The 15,439-nt window shown below is 44.0% G+C and overlaps 1 protein-coding gene across 1 annotated transcript in view; it reads right to left on the reverse strand.

The window, feature by feature from the left end:
• The window catches only part of LOC121276599 (mitochondrial poly(A) polymerase), a 44,942-nt gene extending 39,206 nt beyond the window's left edge, over positions 1-5,736 (reverse strand). Inside the window, exon 1 of the mRNA XM_041185206.1 lies at positions 5,572-5,736. Coding sequence (XP_041041140.1) covers positions 5,572-5,722 — 151 coding nt within the window. The 5' untranslated portion in view covers positions 5,723-5,736. The remainder of the gene's footprint in view (positions 1-5,571) is intronic.
• Positions 5,737-15,439: the final 9,703 nt, after the last annotated feature.

The following is a 15,439-nucleotide window of genomic DNA, read 5'->3' on the forward strand; positions in this document are numbered from 1 at the left end:
ACCAAGTTTCATGTCGTCAGCAAACTTGGAAATATTACATTTGATTCCTCATCCAAATTATTGATATATATTGTGAATAGCTGGGGCCTAAACACTGATCCCTACAGTACCCCACTAGTCACCGCCTGCCACTCCAAAAAAAGACCCACTTAGTCCTACTCTTTCCTGTCTGCTAACCAATTCTCAATCCATGTCACTATATTACCCCCACTCACTAACCTCTAATGTGGGACTTCCTGAAAATTCAAATCCATCACATCTACTAGTTCTCCCTTATCTATTCAGCTAGTTACATCCTCAAAGAACTCCAGTAGGTTTGTCAAACATGATTTCCCTTTCTTGGTTTAATCCTATTGATATTTTCTAAGTGTCCTCACATCCTTCATAATAGACTCCTGCATTTTCCCTGCTACTGGTATTAGGCTAGCCAGTCTTTAATTCCCTGTTTTGAAGACTTGAGCACAAAAATCCCAGGCTGACACTCCAGGTGCACTATAGGCAGACCACTGCATTGTTGGAGGTATGATTTTTCAGATGAAAGATTAAACTGAGGCCCTGAAACAAAAACAAAAACTGCTGGAAAAACTCAGCAAGTCTAGCAGCGTCTGTGGAGCAAGAAACAGAGTTAACATTTCGAGTCCATATGGCCCTTCTTCAGAGCTGAGGCCCTGTCTGGCCCTCAGGTGGATGTTTCAGAACATATGGTAGTATGTAGTAGTAAAGTGGGCTGGGAAAATAGATTAAGGGGAAGGTCAATAGATGAGCAGTGGCAGACATTAAAGTAGATGTTTCATAACACTCAGCAAAAATTTATCCTGGTCAAAAAGAAGGACTCGATGAGAAGAATGAACCACCCGTGGTTAACAAAGGTGGTCAAGGAGAGTATCCAATCAAAAACTAAGGCATACAAATTGACATAAACTAGTGGTGGGCCAGAGGATTGGGAATTTTTTTTAGGAACCAGCAGTGGATGACAAAAAAGCTAATAAAAAGGGCGAGAACTGATTATGAAAGTAAATTGCTAAGAAATGTAAAAACAAACAGCAAGCGCTTCTACAGGTATTTAAAAAGAAAGAGAGTGGCTAAAGTGAGCATGGGACTCTTGAAGGATGTGACTGGAGTATTGATAACAGGGAACAGGGAAATGGCAGATAATTTAAACCATTATTTTATATCGGTCTTCACGGGGGAGGACATGATAAACTTCCCAAAGATATCACATAAGCAAGGAGCTAATGGGAGGAAAGATCTTGTAACAGTCTGTATCATGAGGGGCAAAGTATTTGAGACATTAATGAGACTAAAGGCAGGCAAGTCGCCAGGACCTGATGGCCTGCATCCAAGGATTTTAAAGGAAGTGGCTGCAGAGATAGTGGAGGCATTGGGCAAAATTTTCCAGAACTCACTAGATTCTGGGAGGGTCCCAGCAGATTGGGAAACCGCTAATGTGACCTGTTCAAGAAGGGAGGGAGGCAAAAAGCAGGAAACTATCAGCCAGTCAGCCTAACACCTGTTGTTGGGAAAATGGTAGAGTCCATTATTAAGGAAGAATTAGGACATTTAGAAAAGCTTAATGCACTCAAACAGAGTAAACATGGTTTTGGAAAGAGAAATCATGTTTGACAAATTTGCTACAGCTCTTTGAGGATATAATGCACAGAGTTGATAAAGGGGAACCGATAGATGTAGTGTATTTGGATTTCCAGAAATCTTTCGATAAGGTGCCATATAAAAGGTTATTGCACAAGATAAGAGTTCACGGTATTGAGGGCAATGCATTAGCATGGATTGAGGACTGGTTAACACACAGAAGGAAGAGAGTTGGGATTAATGGGTCTTTTTCAGGTTGGAAAGATGTAACTAGTGGAGTGCCACAAGGATCAGTCCTAGGGCCTCAATTGTTTACTATCTATATTAATGACTTGGAGGAGAGAGCAGAGTGCAATGTATCCAAATTGCTGATGATACAAAAATAGGTGCGAGGGCATGTTGTGAATAGGACATAAGGAGTCTGCAAAGGGGTTATAGATAGATTGGCAGATGGTGTTTAATATAGGAAAATGTGAGGTCATGCACTTTGGTAGGAAGAATCAAAAGGCAGACTATTGTTTAAATGGAGAGAGACTCCAAATAAGTACAGCACAAAAGGATCTGGATGTTCTTGTGCATGAAACAGAAAGTTAGCATGCAGGTGCAGCAAGTGGAATTTTGGCCTGTATTGCTAGGGGGTTGGAGTTTAAAAATAGGGAAATCTTGTTACAGCTGTACAGGGTGTTGGTGAGGCCGCACCTGAAGAACTGTGCACAGTTTTGGTCCCCGTATTTGAGAAAGGATATAGTGGCATTGGAGATTGGAGGTAGTTCAAAAGGGATTCACTAAGCTGATTCCTGGGATGAAGGGGTTGACTTATCAAGAACAGCTAAACAGGTTAGGCCTTTATTCATCAGAGTTTAGAAGAATGAGGGGTGATCTTATTGAAACGTACAAGATTCTGAGAGGACTTGACAGGGTAATGTTGAGAATATGTTTCCACTAGCGGGGAAATCTCAACCTAGGGGACGTAGTTACAGAATAAGGGGTCGCTCATTTAAAACTGAGGTGCAAAGGAATTTCTTCTCTCAGAGGGCAGTGAATGTCTGGAATTCTCTACCCCAGAGAGTTGTGGAGGCTAGATCACCAAAAGTATTTACAGGAGGTAGATAGTCCTGAATCCCCAATATTTCAAAAATCTATGAGGAGCTGGCATAAAACATGAGTTGAGACCTGGGCCAGATCAGCCATGATCTTATTGAAAGAGGGGAAGGCTTGAGGGACTGAATGGCCTACTCCTATCGCTTACATTCTTATTCCAAAGAAGAGCAAGGGAGGTGACCTTGACACTCTGGTCAATATTTGGGAGGCAGTGGCATAGTGGTATCATCACTGGACTAGTATTCCAGAGACCCAGGGTAATGCTCTGGGGACCTGGGTTCAAATCAGAAGGTGAAATGTGAATCCAATAAAAATCTAGAATTAAAAGTCTAATGTCATAAAAACCCATTGGATTCACTAATGTCCTATAGAAGAAAATCTGCTGTCCTTACCTGGTCTGGCCTACACATGTGGGTCTCAGCAATGTGGTTGACTCTGAACAAGGGCAATTAGGGATGGGAACTAGATGCTCATGAATGAATGAAAAAAATAAATCAGCACCACAAACAGGTTATGCAGGCATTATCACATTGTTGGTTTATGGGAATTTACTGTATGCTATGCCATCACATTTCCTACCAGTGACTACATTTCAAAATGTACTTCACTGATTGCAAAAACCTCTTAAGACTGAAAGACACAATATAAATACAAGTTTTTGTTTCTTCTGAATGCTTCCAAGGTCTCCTTCATGTAGTGCCCAGCAGTGATTACAATACTCCAGCCGAGGCCTAACCAGCGGTTTGAGATCCATAAATAGAGTGGAAAGATGGATAAGTAGAGTAGAATTTATTTTCAAGAGTGAGGGATTAAATTCGATTAAATTAAAATGTATGCAGGCTTTTCCCCAATAACTGAGACTTGCCCCGAATTTAATATATTTAACAGTGGCACACACCGCAGAGCCTGCAGGGTAAGGGTAACTTGTTTTCACGCTGAACAATTTCTCCTTCAACTCCTCTCACTTCCTCCAAATAAAAGGTGTGGCTATGGGTACCCGCATGGGCCCCAGCTATGCCTGTCTCTTTATGGGGTATGTGGAACATTCCTTGTTCCAGTCCTACTCCGGCCCCCTTCCACAACTCTTTCTCCGGTACATCGATGATTACTTCGGTGCCACTTCATGCTCTCATTGGGACTTGGAAAAATTTATTAATTTTGCTTCCAATCTCCACCCCTCCATCATTTTCACGTGGTCCATCTCTGACACTTCCCTTCCCTTCCTTGACCTCTCTGTCTCAATCTCTGGTGATAGACTGTCCACCAATATCCATTACAAACCCACCGACTCCCACAGCTACCTCGACTACAGCTCCTCACACCCCGCTTCCTGTAAGGACTCCATCCCATTCTCTCAGTTCCTTCGCCTCCGTCACATCTGTTCCGATGATGCCACCTTCAAAAACAGTTCCTCTGACATGTCCTCCTTCTTCCTTAACCGAGGTTTTCCACCCACAGTCGTTGACAGGGCCCTCAACCGTGTCCGGCCCATCTCCCGCGCATCCGCCCTCACGCCTTCTCCTCCCTCCCAGAAACATGATAGGGTCCCCCTTGTCCTCACTTATCACCACACCAGCCTCCGCATTCAAAGGATCATCCTCCGCCAACTCCAGCATGATGCCACCACCAAACACATCTTCCCTTCACCCCCCTTATCGGCATTCCGTAGGGATCGCTCCCTCCGGGACACCCTGGTCCACTCCTCCATCACCCCTACTCCTCAACCCCCTCCTATGGCACCACCCCATGCCCACGCAAAAGATGCAACACCTGCCCCTTCACTTCCTCTCTCCTCACCGTCCAAGGACCCAAACACTCCTTTCAAGTGAAGCAGCATTTCACTTGCATTTCCCCCAACTTAGTCTACTGCATTCGTTGCTCCCAATGTGGTCTCCTCTACACTGGAGAGACCAAACGTAAACTGGGCGACCGCTTTGCAGAACACCTGCGGTCTGTCCGCAAGAATGACCCAAACCTCCCTGTCGCTTGCCATTTTAACACCCCACCCTGCTCTCTTGCCCACATGTCTGTCCTTGGCTTGCTGCATTGTTCCAGTGAAGCCCAACGCAAACTGGAGGAACAACACCTCATCTTCCGACTAGGGACTTTACAGCCTTCCGGACTGAATATTGAATTCAACAGCTTTAGGTCGTGAGCTCCCTCCCCCATCCCCACCCCCTTTCTGTTTCCCCCTTCCTTTTTTTCCCAATAAATTATATAGATTTTTCTTTTCCCACCTATTTCCATTATTTTTAAATATCTTAAAATCTTTTATGCTCTCCCCACCCCCACTAGAGCCACACCTTGAGTGCCCTACCATCCATTCTTAATTAGCACATTCGTTTAGATAATATCACCAACTTTAACACCTATGTGTTCTTTTGTTCTATTGTTGGTGACATCTTTTGATGATCTGCTTCTATCACTCCTTGTTTGTCCCTACAACCACACCCCCCCTCCACTTCTCTCTCTCTCTCTCCGCCCCCCCCCCCCCCCCGCCCCCCCCCCCCCCACCTTAAACCAGCTTATATTTCAACTTTTTCTTGGAGTCGAACTCAAGTTCTGTCGAAGGGTCATGAGGACTCGAAACGTCAACTCTTTTCTTCTCCGCCGATGCTGCCAGACCTGCCGAGTTTTTCCAGGTAATTCTGTTTTTGTTTTGGATTTCCAGCATACGCAGTTTTTTTCTTTTTATATCTGCAGGGTAAGGTGTCGTTTGCAGGGTTGTTGAAGGGACTCAGCCTGTGCTTCTGAGATGCACAGAGACAGTTTAAAGCCGAAAGAGCCGCCTCCAAACCAGGCCCCGGCCGGGCTCCAGGCTGAGCCGAGGATTGAGGCCCGGGAACCTACCGCTCTTCCCCTGGGTGAATCAGCGCTTACCTGACTCCTCGCTGCCCTCCAAAGCCGGCGCTATCCCAGCCGAGCTGCTGCTACTGCTGCCGCCGCCGCCGCTCCTTCTCCTGTGGCTGTGGCTGAGCCGCCGCCATCGCCCCGCGGATTCGAGTCGCCGCCACCAAATGGAAGCGGCCATCTTCAACAGGCCCAGTGCGCCTGCGCACTCTCCCGCCCGCCCACAACATTCAAACCAAAACGGCCTGTCCTGAGCTGGTGGCTTTCCCTCCTCATCAAGAATAAGACAACACAAAGGCGAGGCGACACATTTCAAAGTGGTTTAAAAAGGACCCATTATAACTTATATTTATATAGCATCTTTACCACCAATAAACCATTGGTGGAAGGTTGGACCCCTGGGCACCGGGGCCGATTTAAAGCAGGCGGTTACGACCTGGAAGCCATTGCCTGACTGTAGTGGAGGCAGATTCAATCAAGGCTTTCAAAAGAGAATTGGATCGTTAGCTGAAGATACAATTTTTTTTTTATGGGGCCGTGAGGAAAAGGAGTTACTCTTGCAGAGAACTGGAATGGATACAATGGGCCAAATGCCCTTTTTCTGTGCTGTAACCACCTTCAACATCCACTCCCTCCGCCACCAACACACAGTGGCAGCAGTGTGTATCATCTACAAGTTACACGCAGCCACTCACCAAGACTCTTTAGACAGCAACTCATGACCGCTACCACCTAGAAAAACAAGGGCAGCAAATGCATTGGAACACAACCACCTGCAAGCTCCCCTCCAAGCCATACACCATCCTGAATTGAAAATATATCGCTGTTCATTCCTTCACCAAAGCTGGGTCAAAGTCCTAGAACTCCCTTCCTAACAGCACTGTGGGTGTACCTGCACCACATGGACTGCAGTGGTTCAAGAAGGTGGCTCACCACCACCTTCTCAAGGGCAATTAAGGATGGGCAATACATAGCAACAGCCACATCCCATGAAATAATTTTTAAAATTCTCTGATTTTTTTAAACATCCCAATGCGCTTCACAGGAATGCAGATAGAAAATAGAGATTAGGATGGGTGGCCAAAATGTGGCGAAAAAAATTGATTCAAATGTGGTTTTCATAGGAGAGAAAGGTGAAGAGTATTCCGAGAGTGGAAAATAAATAACTGTGGAGCACAGAATTTGGTGGATGGTGGGGGGTGGGGGATGGGGGTGTAGATTAGACAAGTGTGTGGAAATAGGACTGGGTAAGGTCATGGGATAGGATTTAAAGATGAGAGTGAGGATTTTAAACTCAGGGTTAACTGTGTGATTCAGCCCGAGAGGTTGACCAGGGAGGAGGATGAAATCAATTTGAAAGGATGTAGTTTGTGACAGGAGAGAAGACAATAACTTAAGTTTTCCTAACTTTGAATTACAGCAAGCTAAGAATTATCCAAGGTGTAGTCTTGTAGCACAGAAGCAGTTAAGGGATTGATAGAGACAGTGACAGGCACAGACTTCAGAGGTGATGGTGCAGATGGGAAGAGAAGCCTTTATTCTGGCTTTGTTAGCATAACAAAAGACAGAGGCTGGGAATTCTGAAGGGAGTAACTCACTTCCTGACTCCCCAAAGCCTGTCCCCCATCCAAAAAGCACAAGTCAGGACTGTGATGGAATATTCTCCACTTTCCTGGATAAATGTGGTTCCAACAACACTCAAGAAGCTTAACGCCATCCAGGACAAGGTAACCCACTTGGTCACTCCATCCACCAATTTAAATATTCACTCCCTCCTCCACCAACGCACAGTGGCAGCAGTGTGTACGGTACCAGATGCAAGAAGCACTACATCAAGGCTTCTTCAACAGCACCTTCCAAATCCACGACTCTACCACGTGGAAAGACAGGGAAAGCGGATGTGTGGAAACATCATCACCTGCAAGTTCCCCTGCACGTCACACACCATCCTGACTTGGAACTCTATAACCATACCCTCACTATCGCTCACCACCATCTTTTCAAGGGTAATTGGTGATGGGCAACATGCGCAGGCCTTGGAAGACCCACATCCCAAGAAAGAATAAAGAAAGGTAAGAAATTGGAGCTAGAGAAGGCCATTTTGCCCCTCAAGCCTGCTCCACCATTCAATAAGATCATGGCCTACATTTGACCTCAACTACACCTTCCTGCCCATCACTTTATCCCTTGATTCCCTTAGTATCCAAAAAAGTATCGATCTCTGTCTTGAATATACTCAATGGCTGTGCATCCATAGCTCTCTGGAGCAGAGAATTCCAAAGATTCATAACCCTTTGAATGAAGATATTTCTCCATATCTCAGTCCAAAATAGGAGACCCCTTATTCTGAGAATGTGACCCTGTGTCCTAGACTCCCCAGCTAGAGGAAACATCCACCTAGCATCTATCCTGCCCAGATTTTAAGAATTTTATTTGTTTCAATGAGATCCTATTCCTCTAAACTCCAGGGAATATAATTCAATTTCTCCTCATGGGACAGTCCCCTCATCCCACGAACCAGTCTGGTGAACTTTCATTGTACTCCCACTAAGGCAAGTATATCCTTTTTTAGGTAAGGAGACCTAAAGTGTGCATTACTCCAGGTGTGGTCTTACTAAATAGTAGTAAGATTTTTTTACTCATATACTTAAATCCTTTTGTACTAAAGGCTAATGTACCATGTACTTTACTAATTGCTTGCTGTACCTGCATGCTTAAATAAGTGGCAGCAAGTAAAGAATTTGGCAGTGCCACTGGGATCGTGGTGTGGGGATTTAGCAATTTGAGAGTGAAGTTGTAAGCACCCTGGAACAGAGTTATTTTGGTGGATGGATGGTGAAAGTTGTAGGATTGTTGAAGGCTAGAAGATTTGATAAGGGAGATAAGAAATGGCCAGCGACAACCTTATCAGAGGTTGAGGCCATGGGTCCAAGAAGGTAAAGGGCAAACTGGCCCAGATATATTGGAACGGGGGAAGGGGGGAATTGGTGGGGGAGTTGACAGATAAAATAATGGAAAAACAACTGGAAACTTTCGAATACAAGGAGAAGTTCTATGTTTAAGGAAAGAAACAAAATACAACTTTTAAGCTGATCCATATTATAAGTATGGGCTTAACACTACAAAGAAAATTGATTGTAGTAAATAAAATTTAGAGGGAAAACAAAAAAAATCTTGAAAGTCTGAGAGATGAAAAAAGTAGCAGGACCATAAAGGAAAGTAGTAAATGTTTTTATTAACACATAAATGAAAAAAAATTCTGAAAAAGTGGGTAGGGCCAATTTAGGAATGGAAATGAAATATTTTATTGCAGGAAGAAGGAATAACATTTGTAATAAATAGGTACTTAGCATTCATCTTAGAAGTGGAAGTGAAAGGAAAACAGATTAACATCAGTAGAAAAATGAAAGCAGAGAATGAAGTAGAGCAATTAGGTAGAATAATTACAGATAAGGAAGCACAATACTGAAAAAGTTGGTGAAATTCAAAGTGGAAAAAGCACACGGCTACCGTGGCACAGTCCTCTTCGAGTGCTTAGGAAATAGAAAAGGGCAACAATATAAATATTTAACTGCTCTAGCAAAGAGCTTGTGTAGACACAATTTCACAAAGGACCTCTTTCTGTGGTGTAAATTTATATATTTCTAAACTTCTTAAGAAATACTAGAAGTTCTGATTGTAATATTTTAAACATTCTTTTAGATAAAAGGTGTGTCAGAAAATTGCATGATTGACAAGGTGCCACCTCTGTTCATTAAATGAAACAGGGATAAACCAAATAACCATAGATAAACATCAGTAGAAAAGTTTCCAGTGGTGCTGTATGAAATAAAATTAATACTGACTTAGAAAGACAGGAATTCATTAAAGGAAGAAGTAAAATTATAAAAAAAAAAGTAACGTCTGAAAAGTTCAATAGTATCCTTTGGGAAAATAATGGAGTGAATGTTGTGTATATGGATTTTCAAAAGGCATTTGGTTTAGGTATTATATAGGAGTCTTAATGATACAGTTAAGGTACACAGTGTGGCAGCATAGATATAAAGTTGAATCAAGAACACAAAACAACATAGACAAGTGAAATACAGCAAAGCTGGAAACCTGAAGAAAAAACAGGAAATACTCAGCAGATCTGGCAGCATCTGTGAAGAGTGAAACAGAGTAGAAGTTTCAGGTCATTGACCTTTCAGCACATCCGGAAAATATTAGAGTTGGACCAGATTTTAAGGAAGTACAGAGGTAGGGAATAGAAGCATAGAAAGTTTACAGTACTGAAAGAGACCACTTGGCCCATCGCAAAAGGGGGAGGGAGGAACGAACAAAAGAAAAGGTCTGTGTTAGAGTGGAAAGTAAAAGGGATGATGGTGCAAAGCAACAGGGGATGATAATGGGACAAGTAAAGAAACAAAAAATGGGTCCAAAGGATATGTAAATGGGAATAGCAGAAACATTACCAAGGACATTTTGGACATTGCTGTCCAAGAATGAGGGCAGTGATTATCATCTGAAATTGTTGAACTCAAAGTTGAATCCAGAAAACTGTAAAGTACCTAATCAAAAGATGAGGTGTTGTTCCTCGAGCTTCTGTTGAGTTTCTGTGTAGGAAGCTGAGAACAGAGAGGTCAGAGTGAGAAAGGGGTGGAGAATTAAAATGACAGGCGACTGGAAGCTTAAGGTCATGCTTGTGAACTGAAGGTTGGTTTCAGAACGGTGATGTAATTGGCCTTCCCAGTGTGGTGGAGGCTGCATTTTGAGCAGCGAAGACGTATATTAAATTGAAAGAAGTGCAAGTAAATCATTGTTTCACCTGGAAGGAGTGTTTGGGGCCTTGGATGGTGAAAAGGTGGGAGGTGAAAGGGCAGGTGGATGTTTTAATCCCATCAATTTGATCCAGCCCCAGAGAAATTCCTTCTTGCTCTCCATCTCTTCTATCCTAATGATTACATGTATTAAAACAATAGTACAGAATTAATAATGCGATTTGCACCCCCTCCACACTGTGGCTACAGTAAGAACCATTACAGTTTATAAGATGCACTGCAGCAACTCACCAAAATAGCTGCAATGACACTTCTTTCCTCTGAAACCTCTATCATCAAGCTTATTTATCACTCTGTTCTCTCTCCACAGATGCTGACTTGCTGAGTATCACCTCCATTTTTTGTGCTTGCACAGAAGTGAGAAGGGGAAGTGGTGTTTGGGGTGATTGAAGAGTGAACCAGGGTATCATGGAGGGAAAGGAGCAGGAATGGAAGATGTGCTTAATGGTGGCATCAGGCTGGAGGTGACAGAGGATGATCCATTACATGAGGTGGCTGGTGGGGTGGAAGATGAGGACAAAGGGAACTCTATCATGGTTCTGGGAGGACGAGGAAGTAGTGAGAGCATAAGTGCGGGAAACGGAACAGGCAATATCTTGGGCCCTGTCAACCATAGTGGGATAGTGGGGCGGCGGTGGCGTGGGGGGGGTGGGGGTGGGGGAATTCTCGGTTGAGGATAAAGAAGACATATCAGAAGCACGGATAGACATGTTGGCACCATCAGAAGAGGTGTGACAGACAGAGAAACTGGAAAAATGGAATTGAGTCCATACAGAAATGGTGTATGTGGGGGGGAAGTGTAATTAAGGTATCTGTGGTAGTCAGTTGGCTTGTTGTGGATATTGGTCCATAGCCTGCCCCAGAAATTTAAATAGAAAAGTCAAGGAAGGGAAGGGAAGATTTGGAGATAAAACATATGAAGGCAAGGAAAAGGTAGAATTTGGGAGTAAAGTTAATGAAATTTTCCAGTTTGGGGTGTGAACAGAAAGTAACAACGATACAGTCATCAATGTACTGGAAAAAGAGGTGAGGCAGTAGACCAAAGTAGGACTGGATAAGAGAATGTTCCACATATCCCACAAAATGGCAGACATAGCTGGAACCAATATGGCTTTCCATAGATACACCTTTGACTGAAGGAAGTGAGTGGAATTGAAGGAAAAGTTGTTGAATGCGAGAACATGTTCAACCAGGCGGAGGAAGGTGTTAGGGGACATACGAAAATATGAGTTAGGAGCAGGAGTAGGCCAATCAACCCCTTGAACCTGCTGTGCCATTTGATAAGATCATGGCTAATCCGATTGGGGCCTCAACTCTACTTGCCTGTCTACCCCTTATAATTTGCAACTATCTTCAGCCAGAACTGCTGAGTCGATGATCCATCTTGTCCTCCTCCTGAGGTCCCATAAGACATAGGAGCAGAAATTAGGCCATTCGGCCCATCGAGTCTGCTCCACCATTCAATCATGGCTGATAATTTTTTCAACCCCATTCTCCCGCCTTCTCCCCCTAACCTTTGATCCCCTTACCAATCAAGAACCTATCTATCTCCATCTTAAATACATTCAATGACCTAGCCTCCACAGCCTTCTGTGGCAATAAATTCCATAGATTCACCACTCTCTGGCTAAAGAAGTTTCTCCTCATCTCTGTTCTAAAAGGTCTTCCCTTTACTTTGAGGCTGTGCCCTCGGGTCCTAGTCTCTCCTACTAATGGAAACATCATCCCCATGTCCACTCTATCCAGGCCTTTCAGTATTCTGTAAGTTTCAATCAGATCCCCCCTCATCCTTCTAAATTCCATTGAGTATAGACCCAGAGTCCTCAAACGTTCTTCATATGTTAAGCCTTTCATTCCTGGGATCATTATCATAAACATCCTCTGGACCCTCTCCAGGGCCAGCACATCCTTCCTGAGATATGGGGCCCAAAATTGCTCACAATATTCTAAATGTGGTCCGACCAGAGCCTTATAAAGCCTCTCAAAATAAATGCCAACATTGCATTTGCCTTCTTAACTACCAACTCAACCTGCAAGTTAACCTTAAGAGAATCCTGGACTAGGACTCCCAAGTCCCTTTGCACTCCAGATTTCTGAATTCTCTCCCCATTTACAAAATGGTCTATACCTCTATTCTTCCTACCAAAGTGCATGACTTCACACTTCCCCATGTTGTATTCCATCTGCCACTTCTTTGCCCATTCTCCTAACCTGTCCAAATCCTTCTGCGGCCTCCCCACCTCCTCAATACTACCTGTCCCTCTACCTATCTTTGTATCATCTGCAAACTTAGCCAGGATGCCCTCAGTTCCTTCATCTAGATCATTAATGTATAAAGTGAAAAGTTGTGGTCCCAACACTGACCCCTGCGGAACTCCACTAGTCACCGGCCGCCATCCTAAGAAGGACCCCCTTATCCCCCCTCTCTGCCTCCTGCCTGACAGCTAATCTTCTATCCATGCTAGTACCTTGCCTGTAACACCATGGGCTCTTATCTTACTGAGCAGCCTCCTGTACGGCACCTTGTCAAAGGCCTTCTGGAAGTCCAAGTAGATAACATCCATTGGCTCTCCTTTGTCTAACCTACTTGTTACCTCCTCAAAGAATTCTAACAGATTTGTCAGGCATGACCTCCCCTTGATGAAACCATGCTGACTTTGCCCTATTTTATCATGCACTTCCAAGTATTCTGAAGTCTCATCCTTAATAATGGACTCTAAAATCTTACCAACGACCGAGGTCAGGCTAATCAGCCTGTAATTTCCCATCTTTTGCCTCACTCCCTTCTTAAACAGGGGGGTTACATTAGTGATTTTCCAGTCCTCTGGGACCCTCCCTGACTCCAGTGATTCCTGAAAGATCACCACTAATGGTTCTACTATCTCCTCAGCTATTTCCTTCAGAACTCTGAGGTGTAATCCATCTGGCCCAGGTGATTTATCCACCTTCAGATCTTTCAATTTTCCTAGCACCTTCTCCTTGGTAATGGCCACCATACTCACCTCTGCCCCCCTGACTCTCTTGAACTCATGTCTTCCACCATGAAGACTGATGCAAAGTACCTATTCAGTTCGTCTGAGAGATTTCTTTGTTCCCCACTACTACTTCTCCAGCGTCATTTTCCAGCGGCCCAATGTCCACTTTTTCCTCTCTCTTACCCTTTATATATCTAAAAAAAACTCTTGGCAATCTTTTATATTACTGGCATCACAGATGCCAGTCTTCAGGCAATTCAATTCACTCCACTTGATAGTGCAAGGGTTATAGGCCCGGACAACATCCTGGCGATGGTACTGAAGACATATGTTCCAGAACTAGCCATGCCCCTAGCTAAGCTGTTCAAGTACAGCTACAACACTGGCCTCTACCCGAAAATATGGAAAATTTCCTAGGCATGTCCTGTCCACAAAAAGCAGGACAAATCCGATCCGGCCAATTATTATCCCATCAGTCTACGTTCAATCATCAGCAAAGTGATGGAAAGGGTCATCAACAGTGCTATCAAGCGAAAATTACTCAGCAGTAACCTGCTCACTGATGCTCAATTTTGATTCTGCCAAGGCTACTCAGCTCCGAACTTCATTGCAGCCTGGTCCAAAAATGGACAAAAGAGCTGAACTCAAGAGGTGAAGTGAAACTGACTGCCCTTGACATCAATTTCACCAAGTGTGGAGTCAAGGAGCCCTGAGGTCAATGGGAATCAGGGGAAGCTCTCCACTGGTTGGAGTCATACCTGGCACAAAGGAAGATGGTTGTGGTTGTTGGAGGTCAGTCATCTCAGCTGCAGGACATCATTGCAGGATTTCCTCAGGGCAGTGTCCTAGGCCCAACTATCTTTAGCTGCTTCATCAATGACTTTACCTCCATCATAGGGTCAGAAGTGGGAATGTTCATTGATGATTGCACAATGTTCCACACCATTCGCAACTCCTTAGACACTGATGCCGTCCATGCCCAAATGTAGCAAGACCTGGACAACATTCAGGCTTTGGGCTGGAATGTGGCCAGCAACATTTGTGCTGCACAAGTGCCAGGCAATGACCATCTCCAACAAGAATCCAAACATTTTCCTTTGACATTCAATGCATTACCAGTGCTGAATCCCCCACTATCAATAACCTGGGGATTACTATTGACCAGACACTGAACTACACCAGCCATATAAATATTGTGGCTATAAGAGTAGGTCAGAGGCTGGGAATTCTGGTTAGTAACTCACATCCTGATTCCCTAAAGCCTGTCCACCATCTGCAAGGCACAAGTCAGGAGTGTAATGGAATATTCTCCACTTGACTGGATGAGTGCAGCTCCAACAACACTCAAGAAACTCGACACATCCAGGAAAAAGCAGCCTGCTTGATTGACAACCAATCCACAACTTCAACATTCACTTCCTCCACCTTCAATGTACAGTGGCAGCAGTGTATACCATCTACAAAATGTACAGCAGCACTCAGCAAGCCTTCTTCAACACTACCTTCCAAACCCACGATCTCTACCACCTAGAAGGACAAGGGCAGCAGATGCATAGGAACAGCGCCACCTGCATATTCCCCTCCAAGATACACACCACCCTGACTTGGGACTATATCGTTGTTCCTTCGCTGTCACTGGGTAAAAATCCTGGAACTCCCTTCCTAATAGCACTGTGGGTGTACCTACACCCCATGATCTGCAGCAGTTCAAGAAGGCAGCTCACCACCACCTTCTAATGGCGATTAGGAATGGGAATAAATGCTGGCCTGCCCAGCAATGCCCACATCCCATGAAAGAATAAATAAAACAAATGAACCAGGACAAGCAGATCCCTCTATACTGCGGAGTTCTGCAATCTCTTTCTATTTAAATAGTATATTGTCTTTCTGTACTTCCTGCCAAGGTTGACAAATTCACATTTTTCTACATTATACTCCATCTGCCAAATTTTTGCCCACTCACTTATCCTATATATATTGTATATATATCCCTTTGCAGACTCCTAATGTCCTCTTCACAATGTACTCTCCTACCTATCTTTGTGTCATCAGCAAATTTAGCAACCATACGTTCGGTGCCTTCATTCAAGACATTGATATAGA

Source organism: Carcharodon carcharias, chromosome 3 (assembly GCF_017639515.1).
Source record: "Carcharodon carcharias isolate sCarCar2 chromosome 3, sCarCar2.pri, whole genome shotgun sequence".
Classification (NCBI taxonomy): domain Eukaryota; kingdom Metazoa; phylum Chordata; class Chondrichthyes; order Lamniformes; family Lamnidae; genus Carcharodon; species Carcharodon carcharias.